At 38.0% G+C, this 13533-nt stretch overlaps 1 protein-coding gene across 2 annotated transcripts in view; it reads right to left on the reverse strand.

The window, feature by feature from the left end:
• LOC126259285 (nuclear valosin-containing protein-like) overlaps window positions 1–13533 on the reverse strand; it is a 159627-nt gene that overhangs the window by 59717 nt on the left and 86377 nt on the right. For both annotated transcript variants that reach the window (XM_049955932.1, XM_049955931.1), the window contains exons 8-9: window positions 12183–12402; window positions 6115–6397 (exon numbers count right to left, since the gene is read on the reverse strand). In XM_049955932.1, coding sequence (XP_049811889.1) covers window positions 6115–6397; window positions 12183–12402 — 503 coding nt within the window. The remainder of the gene's footprint in view (window positions 1–6114; window positions 6398–12182; window positions 12403–13533) is intronic.

Consider the following 13533-nt stretch of genomic DNA (forward strand, 5'->3'; position numbering starts at 1 on the left):
TGGAGTGACTGAATCACATTTTCCATTGGAGTTCCAACTGTCTCTAAGCATGACCTGGAATGAGGAACTTCCTCTCCACTATCCTCCTATATTGATATTCCGCCACTCACTCAAGTTATGCAATATTGTTGTCCATCCCTACTCCTATCCTAATCCCAACCCCATGCCCAAGACACAGCTACCTGTGAAAGCCGCCATGTGATAAAAAACCTGAGCAGTAACCACTGTGCCACTTTTTAAGTGGGCATAACAACTAATGAGCTGAAACTTCCTGGCAGATTAAAACTGTGTGCCGGACCGAGACTCTAACTCGGGACCTTTGTCTTTCGCAGGCAAGTGCTCTACCAACTGAGCTACCCAAGCACGACTCACACCCCGTCCTCACAGCTTTACTTCTGCCAGTACCTCGTCTCCTACCTTCCAAACTTTACAGAAGCTCTCCTGCGAACTGAGAAATCCAGGTGGTGAGCACGCGCAACTTTAATGATCCAACAACATGCCATCGCTGGGTCCAGAGATGCTGCATGAAAGACGTGCAGCAGCCGGCCGCTGTGGTAGAGAACTGACAGCAGCAACGAATAATTAATTAATTGTCAAAAGTTGGCGTGGTGCTGCATGTTTGTTCATTTTAAATGGTTCCTATGGTATGACAGTGTATATGTGGACGAGGAAAAAAAATTCCCGGATTTTTCCCAGATTTCCCGGTTAAAAAAATACACTTTCTCCCGGATGAAAATATACTTTTTCCGTGTTAAGTAACAATATACCTTTCCTCAGAACTTTAAAACTTATTAATCCTTTCAATGGTTGTGGTTTTATATACTTGCATAGAATTTCCCGGCACTTTAGAAAACGAAACTCAGTGGAAGAAACACGTTCTGAAAAGAAGTCTGATGAGCAGCAACATGTACACTGCATATTTTCGTATTACGAAAGTATAAATATGAATTCCACCAAACACCGCATGTTACTTTCCAAGGGATTGTAATCGAGATTGCGATGCGCTTTCGTAAGCCAGTCGTAGCTCATGTCAAGCCATCTCGCCAGAACGATGACCGCGGATATTCGGAGCATAGTGCACGTGATGTAGTCAGCCAATAGCAACATCAGTGTTAAGCAGCGCGAACACCCAAATAGGAAAAGGTAATGGTTTAAATTAATATATATAGCGTTGCTACAAGAAAAGAAAAGCTTTCACATATAATGTTGGATTAATAAGCTGCAAGAGAAGCTAGGCTTTCACACATAATGTTGATCTTTTTTGCGCGTGTTACACTTTAAGATACATCACACAAATGTGCCAGTAAAATTTTTAAAAACTGGCATAAATGTCTGATCTTTTGGGCTCGTAAATATTCTGAATGGTCATCCGCAAAGATTTGATTTTTGAATGAGAGTCAAACACACTGTGATTTAAGAAATTCATCGGACATTCGCGCACAAAGTTCATCTTGTGTAAAAGGAAATTTACGTTACTTGAAAATAACACTTTTCAAACAACCATTCAGAAAATTTTCCCGCGATCTGTTAGAAATAAATTCGTTTCAGCAGTTGCGACAGATGACAGGTGTCGCCGCGCTTGTGCAACTACGATGACGCAGGAAGCCTGTACGTTCGTACGTGTAAAACATTAAAAGATCTTACATTATCTCATAAAAGAAACAAGACATTAGTGGAGATTCCAAGATTATGGGAATTTTGTGAAACATATTAAAAAGTAATTTGGCTTAAAGTGCACATTCGTATGTCGACATTCAGATGTAAATTTTCTTGGAATACCAGTGCTGTATTATCTCATGTTTGGTTCTTTATTATGGCAGAATGCCATACTTGCTAGAAGATGAAAATGTGAATTTGAAATGCAGTGAACAGTTGAAACTAGCCAATAGTGTGGAATTAAACACTTCGATTCAAATAAATTGACCGTCTCAGCAGAAAAGATTAATGAAAGTCAAATTTCTTTAACAAACAGACAAAAAAACTTCATTGTTCTGCAAGGCGATTAACAAAATCTGAAACTATTAATATATTTTAGCCTTCCGTAAGTATGTGAATTAATTTTAATTCACTTGATAGTTGCCAGCCACAGAAATCAGTTTTGTTTTCATTTGACATGAGAGCAATAAACGAAGAGGAAACAACAAAATCAATAAACGTAAACACAGCTCACGTGGAGACTACCACCTCCTCACTACAACTCAAGACTGCTCTGTGAGGTCCGGATCTACGATATTTCCGAACAATGACAATATTAGATAGTGGCGCTCCCCCTCCCTCGAGCGTTTGAGGCAGGACGCCAAAAATTTAAAAAATCGGCTTTTCAAAGAATCTGCATTTTGTAGCGCACATCTTTCTGAAGATGTCTGATACATGAAACATATATGTTTGAGGGAACGTAGCACATGTTATTTGGTCTTAAGTGTGCCAAAGTGCAGCGCCACACCTTGTCACACAGCATTCTTCCATCGCACGTCTCTATTTCGCTCTGTGGAATTCAAACTTGAAATATTTTGCAATGGGTGCCATCAAACTATATTCAGGCCAGTGGAAATAAAAATGTCCTGTGGTGCCTCTCCTGCCCAGTCGGCCGGTTTGACATCTACATCTACATCCATACTCTGCAAACCACCTGACGGTGTGTGGCAGAGGGTACCTTCAGTACTTCTATCGGTTCTCCCTTCTATTACAGTCTCGTATTGTTCGTGGAAAGAAAGATTGTCGGTAGGTCTCTGTGTGGGCTCTAATCTCTCTGATTTTATCCTCATGGTCTCTTCGTGAGATATACGTAGGAGGGAGCAATATACTGTTTGACTCCTCGGTGAAGGTATGTTCTCGAAACTTCAACAAAAGCCCGTACCGAGCTACTGAGCGTCTCTCTTGCAGAGTCTTCCACTGGAGTTTATCTATCATCTCCGTAACGCTTTCGCGATTACTAAATGATCCTGTAACGAAGCGCGCCACTCTCCGTTGGATCTTCTCTATCTCTTCTATCAACCCTATCTGGTACAGATCCCACATCGGTGAGCAGTATTCAAGCAGTGGGTGAACAAGTGTACTGTAACCTACTTTCTTTGTTTTCGGACGGCATTTCCTTAGGATTCTTCGAATGAATCTCAGTGTGGCATCTGCTTTACCGACGATTAATTTTATATGGTCATTCCATTTTAAATCACACCTAATGCCTACTCCCAGATAATTTATGGAATTAACTGCTTCCAGTTGCTGACCTGCTATATTGTAGCTAAATAATAAAGGATCTTTCTTTCTATGTATTCGCAGCAAATTCACTTGTCTACATTGTGATTCAATTGCCATTCCCTGCACCATGCGTCAATTAGTTGCAGATCCTCCTGCCCTCTTAAAATAATAAACTCACAATTAATACTGGATGGGATTATTTGTAACCCGAAGAACACAAATTCTTTAGAAAAATTGCACTCTTTATTGCCTATTAGCTAATAACTTGCTGTTTTGTGTGATATAAAGTTAAATATAGGATACATAAAAACCAGTAAAGATAGGAGACAAGCAAGACAGTACACATTTCTTCAATCCTTAAGTCCTAGCATTTTTTCTCCCTAATCTTGCTACAACTTTACATGGTGTGCTTCCCTTTATAGGAAAGAATCTATTACCTTATCAAAGTCCGTCGACGTTTTGCTACATGAAAAAACAAAATGTCGTTGTCTAATATTAGAAAAGCAGTTAAGACAAATAGTACCCAAGACTGGTGTGGCTTCTTGATTTGATTACGTGTATTTTGTCACTGTCTACTAGATAAAACGAAACAGGCCTGCCTAATATTCCAGCAACTGTTACAAACACCAAATAAACGAGACTGTTTTGGCGCAAATGGTCATTTTTATAACACAGCAGAATATAATTCACGAAGTACCAATATCAAATGCCTATTAGGCCAACTACAAGCAAAAAGTTTTATGTTAGGAAATAGTTTCACATTTCATTCATACACTCTAGCTTCTGAAGCACGAGATCAAAAAGTAGTAGTACGAAATTTTTATATAAATTTGGAATCGTCATATTCTTCCATAATTTGTGGGAGTCCCCATTTCTTCTCCTTCCTCGTTCTAACAAACAATCTTGTCATCACTAATTTAGTAACTATTCCTGCCTGTGTCAAAATTTATTCTCTGGTTAACTTCACAATTCCTGCCACAATCACCGGTTTAGTTATCCCGCATTTATTCTCCTGTTAGGCGTTATTATGTGTTCGTACAACGCGTTTTCCACGCTACTTCCACTATAGAACTTTAGCGGCTGCTAGCTGGAGACTGTATAACTGGCCCTTAGTGGTGTAGCAGTCTGGCCAAAAATTTTCTGTCAACATTTATTTTCTTGCATCACTGAGAAGACAATACGTAATCTTTGTTGCCTGTTATTCCTGTTAGTCATTGATTTCCACTGTGGTAGTCTGAATCTATGGAATTCACTAGTAATTATAACAACACTGATCATTTGCAGAGCCAGTCAACCACAAACAGCAATTGTCATTCACCATTACGTGTGAAAACGAAATTGCATTGCAATGTCAAGCAAGTCGGCAGCATGTATTGCAGCTAGACCCGTCCCTTTTTTTAGCAGGAAAGTTTATTTCTAGATGCGACGGGGATTCCCCTGGCAGAAACATCACGTACACTATGCATGCATTCAAAAATCAACTTCCGATTCATTCAGAAATCAATACAGAATTTGATCATAAATGTTCAAAAACCAACAGGGATGCGTTCAAAATCATATGAGTAATCGATAGACCAATGTGCAATGGATGCTAGGCGCTTTGTGAAGCAAGGTCTTTTTACTCAATAATATGAATTCCCATATTTTTCCCAGTTTTCTCCCAGAAGCCAAATTCTTGGGTTTTTTCCAGATTTCCCAGACATATACAGCCCGTCATTAAGAATTGTGATCTTATGTTAAATGTTTAACACAACAGAACAAGTATTACAGTTAGAAACTATGCATTTATCTTGAGACAGCACAATTGACGGCAGGCGAATACCCATATTTTATTCATGGAGTATTTGAGAATGAGAGCACAGATGCTTCCAACAAACTCCACATATAATTTCAAACCTTCACAAAACTTTTTCTCACTGACACCACCCACAAAATGATGAAAGACAAAACATTTATCACTCACTACATTTTTGCTGTTTATACAGTAAAACTTCAACAACAGACATGACAATCTAATTAATTATTGTTTCCTATTACCTATATGCAACCCATTTTGCAGACAGTATCTACACATACTACTGAAAATACCTGCAAAATTATATCACTGTGTGATACACAGTTCGTGAGATATGGTGTCATAGACACTTAGATGTTTGACTTCTGCTTAAAATGTCACACAGATTACCCAGACTACACTCGCCTGTAATGCATGAGAGCACTTTGTGACTTCCAATGAACTTTAACCATAATTCCAAACCTTTTCTTAATTACATGCTTAACACACAAAATTTAACACAAACTTATTTGTAAAGTAATCAGACATTTGAAGCTGTTTTATAAGTGGGAGTTCAATTCTTTAAAGAATAGGATGTTTATTGGTGTCCTCCTAACCAAGTTTGTATACTTTGGAGATAACAGACTACTTTTTAGGAAAAATGTAGTACTTCTTTATGACATACTTCCACTGATCTCTCAACTACCTACTATCATCTCTGCTATTTCTCATATTTTCAAATATTGTTTGATGCAAACAACTGTTTTCCACTTCTCATTCTGTCTCTCCCTTAACCTGATGCCCTGAGTGACTTTTCCATTATCCTTAAACCTCACTAGTCCTTTCCCCCTAATCTTACACCTTAAGTAAACTTTATCCATATTATAAATATATCCAGTTCAATGATTACTATCATTGGCTTACAGCAATATACACTTTACAATTAGACACACTGTGTTAAACTGGCCACTCAAAATGCACAGCACTGACTTGATTTGAAAACATTTAAGCAAAAAATCAACAATTAATAAGTATTAATATTTATTTCTTAACAAGTATAAATATAATAAGTGGTAAAACATTTCTGAAGTTACATAAAAGCTATCTGAAGTGAGATGAAGACAATTTTACATTACGCATACCTGTTCACAGCTACCATTGCAGCTTCCCTCATCAGTGCCATCAAATCAGCACCCACAAAGCCTGGAGTGTTTCGAGCAACCTCTTCAAAGTTGAAGTCTGGCGCAAGGCGCAAATTTGTGCATAATACTTTAAGAATTTCTGCTCTTGCCTCCTTATTTGGAATTCCCAGGCAAACTTCACGGTCAAATCTACCTGCGCGTCTAAGAGCAGGGTCCAAGGAGTCTGGTCGGTTGGTTGCTCCAATAACGAGAACACCTGAACCACCATCTCTCTGATTCAATTCTGCATTTGAATACATGGAAGAAAACAAGAGAAATTTAGATTTCCTAAAACAAAAACAGCAATATTATTCTATAAATTAAACACTTTCTACTGCGTTCCCTTACATTTTAAGCCTACAATGAAAAAAAAAATAAAAAAAAAAAATATGAAGGAACAACTTGAAAATTCTCTGCTCTGAAGTTTTAACTCTCTCTAGTTTAATCATTCAAATAGATCTCTCTTGCAAACCAAAACTGCATATTGTGCCAGCTTTCTAGATTGAAAAGGTAACTTACACATCACATAAAAGCAATTTATTATTATTATTATTATTATTATTAATGGGAATGAAATAATCATGTATGTGTGATAAACACCCAAAGATGAGTGCCCTATGGGCAATAAAAAAAAGGCAAAATACTAGCGATTTTGAACAGGGTTTTGAGACACTTTTTAGATATCACAAGAAGAAAGAGAACAACAGATGTGGAGATCCAACAGCAAAACGTGAAGTTTACACAGAATTACTGTCAGGTAGATACAAACTAAACATCCTAAACTGCTCTAGAAATTGATGTGAACACAGACTGAGAAAGAAGGCAAGTGAAAATATGTACAAGGTCGGAAAGGAGCCAGGAAATAACGTTAAGCATATAATATTGATTTTCAGAATTTATTTAAGAAACAGGGAAATATATATGATTAAGTAATTTTGGACAGTCATACAGACATAGATAAGAGTAGAATTCTTTAACAAAGGTACTAACATAAACACTAAAATATGCTGAAGGTATGGAAAAAGCAAAAGAAAACGTCAAATGGAAAAAGCGAAAGTTTCCAACAATGAGGAACAGTACCTATCATCAGAGATAAAGTTTTACAAGCACTAGATAATTGCTTTAAATTATTGTGTAGCCTAACAGATGCATCAGGAACACAAATTGTTCTTCATGAAAACAATGATATTATGGAAGTAAATGCCGCAGTATGTGTATGAAGTTATATGAGATTTGATTAAGGGAGTATTGTCACTAATTGGAGGGGGACTCCCAAAATTATTTACACAATTTCTGTGGAAGATGATCATTTCTTTAAACAAACAATGCCATAATTATTCAACATTACAAGAAACTTCCTGGCAGACTAAACCTGTATGCTGGACCTGGAATCTAATTGGGGATCTTTGGCTTCGTGGGCAAGAGCTGTAACAACTGAACTAATCAAGCTTAACTCGCAACTTGCCCTCACAGTTTTTCTTCTGCCAGTGCCTCTCTTCTACCATGTAAACTTCCATGTTCAAGTCTTGGTCTGGCACGCAGTTTTAATAAACCTTAAAGTCCCAAATGAGTGCACAATCTGCTACAGAGTGAAAATTCATTCATACCCTGTAGACCAATCTGTCTAATGTCCATTATGTTGAAGATATTAACCAAAAATGGAACATTTACATGTAATTAGTCACATTACAGAAAAGAACAGTAAGTATGAACTATTACACAATCAAGAGATACTGTATTTTTAGAAAGTATGATTTGATTTGGACAAAATCTGTACTAAGAAACAAAGTAATAATTTAGCCAGGTTAGTATAATGAACACTCCCCCTCCCCTCCACCTACTCAACACGCGCGCGCGCGCGCGCGCGCGCGCGCGCGCGCGCGCACGCACACACACACACACACACACACACACACACACACACACACACACACACACACCACTAAAATCATGGGGGGAATTCAAATTTGAATGAGTCAGGTAAAGATTCTGCTTTAGCAAAATATTCTAGGCAATCATATGAGAAGTCTCCACATCCGTTAAAAGGTAAAATGAAGTAATAATGTGTTTGCCTTTATTGCACATAAACATCCACAAAAATGGCAATATTCAACACAGGAAGTTCGGAAGAACAACTGAAAAATTACGAAGATTAAAGTAATGAATAACCAACATATCAAAACTAGCACAAAATAATAATGAAGTCAAAGAATTAGTTTACAAATATCGGTTTGGCAGCTGTACATGGACATTTATTGCTGAAAGCTGCTCAGCAAATCATGGAGATGTGTATGTTGATAATTATTAGGAGACATGGGAAAACAAAGAAATCAGGGAACAAACTGGGGTGGGAAATGTAAACATAACTGACATAAAAATGAAGTGGAGGTGGGCAGGGTACATAGCCAGGTGAACAAAATGAGGTAACAGTACGAGGAAGTACTTTGCTGTTTTCCAAGAATAAGAAAAGATCAATACAGTTACCTAACATATGACATCAGGAGACATCAGGAAACATCAGGGTGTATATGTGGACAAGGAAAAAAAATTCTCGGATTTTTCCCGGATTTACCGGTTAAAAAGACATTTTCTCCCGGGTGACAGTATATTTTCCCTTATCAATCATTTGAACGGTTATGGTTTAATACACAGGCGTACAATTTCCCAGCACTTTAGAAAACGAAACTCAGGGAAAAAGACATGTTGTGGAAATATCTTTGATGTGCAGCAACATATACACTGTGTATTTTTGTATTACGAAAGCATACATTGGGATTCCACCAAACACCGCATGTTACTTTCCGAATAATTGAAATTGAGATTTCAATGCGCTTTTGTAAGCCAGTCATAGTTCATGTCATGTGATCTCGCCAGCCGATGACAGCGGATATTCAGAGCATAGGACACGTGATGTAGTCAGCCAACAGCAACATCACTGTTAAGTAGCACGAACACAAAAACAGGGAAAGTTAATAGCTTAAATTAATATACATAGTGTAGCTACAAGAAAAGCAAAGCTTTCACATATAATATTGGTCTCAAGCTGCAAGAGAAGCTAAGCTTTCGCACGTGCTGTTGTTCTTTTTTGCGAGTGTTACACTTTTAAGATATATCACACAAATGTGCCATTAAAATTTTTAATAATGATATAAATGTCTGATCGCCTGTCACTCTTTAAAAAATCTCGCAATTAATAGCGGATGGGATTATTTGTAATCGAGAGAACAAGAACTCTTCAGAAAATCTGGACACTCTATTGCCTATTAGTTAATAACTTGCTGTTTTGTGTGACATAAAATTAAATATAGGATTTATAAAACCAATACTAACAAGAGACAAGCAAGGAATTACACATTTCTTCAAACCTTAGCTCCAAGCATTTTTTCCTCTCTTATCTTGCTACAGCTTTACATGGCCTGCTTTCCTTTCTGCGAAAGAATCTATTACCTCATCAAAGTTCGTCAAACGTTTTGCTACACAAAAAATCGAAATGTTGTTATCTAATACCGAAAAAGCTGTTAATACAAATAATACCCAAGACTGGTGTGGTTTTTCAATCTGATTACGACTATTTTATCACTGTCTGCTAGATAAAACAAAATAGGCCTTCAAATATGGCAGCAATTTTGAAACATACCAAATAAACAAGACTGTTTTGGCACAAATGGCCATTTTTATAACGACAGGATATAATTCACGAAGTACCAATATTAAATGCCTATTAGGCCTACTACAAGAAAAAGCTTTATGTTAGGTAATAGTTTCACATTTCATTCATACGCACCAGCTTCTCAAGCACGAGATCGAAAAGTAGTATTACGAAATTTTTATATCAATTTGGAATCCTCTTATTCTTCCATAATTTGTGTGATGTCCCCGTTTCTTCTGCTTCCTCATTCTAACAAACAATCTTGTCATCACCAATTCTGTAGCTATTGCTGTCACTGTCAAAATTTGTTCGCCAATTAACTTCACTAACCCTGCCAGAATCATAGGTTTAGTTATCCTGCGATTATTTTCCGGTTAGGCGTTATTACGTGTTCGAACAACACGTTTTCCGCGTTACTTCCAGAATAGAACTTACGTGGCTGCTAGCCGGGGTCTGTACTACTGGCCCTTACTGGTGTAGCGATCTGGCCAAAAATTTTCTGTCAAAATTTCATTTTCTTGGATACACCGAGAAGATAATGCGTAATCTTTCTCACCTGTTATTCCTGTCAGTCGTTTATTTCCATTCTGGTAGTCTGAATCTATGGATTTCGCTAGTAATTCTAGCGATTCTGATCATTCGCAAACCCAATCAACCACATAATCAGACAGCGATTGGCATTCGCGTTCGGCTTTACTTCCTCAGCTCGTATAGCCCCGTCCCCTTTTGTCTGCAGAAAGTTTATTTCTAGATGCGACGAGGATTCTCCTGACAAAGACATCACGTACACTATGCATACATTCAAAAGTCAACTTATGATTCATTCAGAAATCAACTTAAAATGTGTTCAAAAACCAACAGGGAAACTTTTCAAAATCATATGATTAATCGATAGACCAACGTGCGCTGGATGCTAGGTGCTTTGTGAAACAAGTTTTTTCCCCTCATGAATATGGATTTGGCACCCCCTTTTCCTGGCAGCATTTAGCTGCTTGCTGCAACTGCTTGCACAGCCAACAGCCACATTCCTGTAGCCAGAAGCGGGAGAATCTACTACTCAAACGTGACTCAATTGCGCATGCACATGAGCCCGCGCGTAACTGCTAAAACAAATCGAATGTAAACAATTGCGAGTTCACGCTCATTTGAGGCAATTTGTTGTTATGAAGCACTGCATAGTCTTCCTAAAGCCTTTGACGCATTGTCAATTGGTACACTGCATGAGCACTGGGTGTCATTGTATATGGCGCATTTCCTTTGCAATTTAAGTTATTTTCGTTTTTTTCTCTCGTTTATGTTTTATTGTTGAAGTATTGTTCTGCAGTAGCGGGATACAGTAATATCCTTTGTTAGAGTACCAGTTCTTACCAGTCAACATTACAAAAATTTAACTGAAAAATAAAACGAAAAATTCCCGGAATTCTAAAAATATCCTGAGTTTTTTTCCTGGTTTTCTCCCGGATGAAAAAATTCCCGGGTTTTTCCCGGATCTCCCGGGTCATATACACCCTGAACATGCATGACTAACAGGGATGTGTATGACAAAAGATTACAGTACTGCAGGTACCTCACTTGGAGGTTTAGGGGAGATGATTCCAAACTTTTGTTTCCAATACAGTGGCAGGATCTTGGAATCAACCTAAGTCCATTTGATTAACATTTCATTCACAATAGGGGTGTCAAGAGTTGTGGCTGCTAATTTTATCTTGCCAAGGAGTGAAGATGGTTGATTTGGTTCTACCAATTTACATTCCCTTTATCAACAGTGTTGCATTTTAACTGGGTCAGACAGTGAATGTGTGTGTATGCATATGACTCTAGCAAATATTTGTTTGTTAATGAGGAGAGAAGGAATTTTACAAATTTTTGAATTATGAGGGGAGGCAATGGCTGCACACTACTTAGCTACAAGAGCTGAAGTTCCAACTACTATAAACAAATTCTAAAGTGAACAATAACATCCCTAACTTACAGAACCAATATGTTCCTTACTCAAGGACAAAAGGGGTGTTTTGCCTGGTGAAGGTTGGAAAGGGGGCAGGTCACTCAGACCACAGATTTAAAGAGGGGACAAAGGAAGATGAAACGTGACAAACTGTCCAGTACCAGTGAGGAGACAAAATATGACAAACTCTCCATTACCAGTGAAGATAGATAAAAAAATGTCCACAGACCAAGCGAAATTGCTTCACACATAGTTCTGCACTGCTAACTTAATTTTTATATAAAATGCCTTCTCACACTAGATAGGAAGCTGTCTTTTTCGAATAAAAATGCTGATTATTATTCTTTTGATGTAACATAATATAGAAATTTAAACAAACTTACCACTAGTTTAAAATTAATTTAATGATATACATATCAACATTTTTCCTTTTACCATCAAGGCAGGTCAAGAGCTGTGCAACAATTCTCCTTTCCATTTCCCTCTGAGCTGTCAGACGATGTGGAGTTATAGCATCTATTTCATCAAGAAACAAAATACATGGTGACAGGCTGACTGCCTGATCAAATAAATCTCTTATTCGTCCTTCCGACTCTCCAGAGACTCCACCAACAAGCTCCGGAGCAGATATTTTCAGCATCGGCAACTGCAGTTCCTGCAACAAAACATTTACACTGATAATATATATCGCAGGCAGCAGAGGAAGAGGGCAATGCCCTTTTCTGCTTTCTTATTTATAGGACACTTACATCTACACAGATACTCCGTGAACCACACTTAAGTTCCTGGCAGAGGATTCACAATAATTCTCTATTATTCCACTCTAGAACAGCGTGCGGAAAACAATCAACACCTATTTCCTTCCGTGCGAGCTCTGATTTCCCTTTTTTTATTATTATGATTGTTTCTCCCTATGCAGGTCAGCATCAACAAAATATTTTTGCATTCGGAGGAGGAAGTTGGTGACTGAAATTTCATGAGAAGATACCGCTGCAATGAGAAATGGCTTTGTTTTGATGATGTCCACCACAAATCCTGTATCATGTCCCAGACACTCTCTCTCCTATTTCTTGATAATACAAAATGTGCTGCTCTTCTTTGAACTTTCTTGACATACTCAGTTAACCCTACCAGGTAAGGATCATACACTGCGCAGCAGCAGCACTCAAAAAGAGGACAGACTAGCATGGTAGTGGTGGTGGTGGTGGTGGTGGTGGTGATGATTGGTTTGTGGGGCACTTAACTGCACGGTCATCAGCACCTGTACAAAGTCCCAATTTTTACACAGTCCAATTTAGCCACAGTTACAAACGATGATGAAATGAGGAGGTCAACACAAACATCCAGTTCCCGGACAGAGAAAAAACCCCAACCCAGCCGTGAATCGAACCCGGGATCCCGTGATCCAGAGGCCGCAACGCTAGCCACTACACCACGAGCTGCGGACGACAAGCGTGGTGTAGGCAGTCTCTTTAGTAGATCTATTGCATCTTCTAAGTGTTCTCCTAACAAATCGCAGTTTTTGGTTAATCTTTCCCACACCATTCTCTGTGTGTTATTTCCAATTTAAGGTGTTCATAATTGTAATTCCTAAGTATTTAGTTGCATTAATGGCCATTAGATTTGATTGATTTATTTATTGTGTAACCAAAGTTTAACAGATTCCTTTTAGCACTCATGTGGATGACCTCACACTTCTCAGTATTTAGGGACAACTGCCAATTTTTGCACCATAAAGATATTTTTTCTAAATCTGTTTTCCAATTTGTTTTTATCTTCTGATGAC

This window comes from Schistocerca nitens, chromosome 5, assembly GCF_023898315.1.
Source record: "Schistocerca nitens isolate TAMUIC-IGC-003100 chromosome 5, iqSchNite1.1, whole genome shotgun sequence".
NCBI lineage: Eukaryota > Metazoa > Arthropoda > Insecta > Orthoptera > Acrididae > Schistocerca > Schistocerca nitens.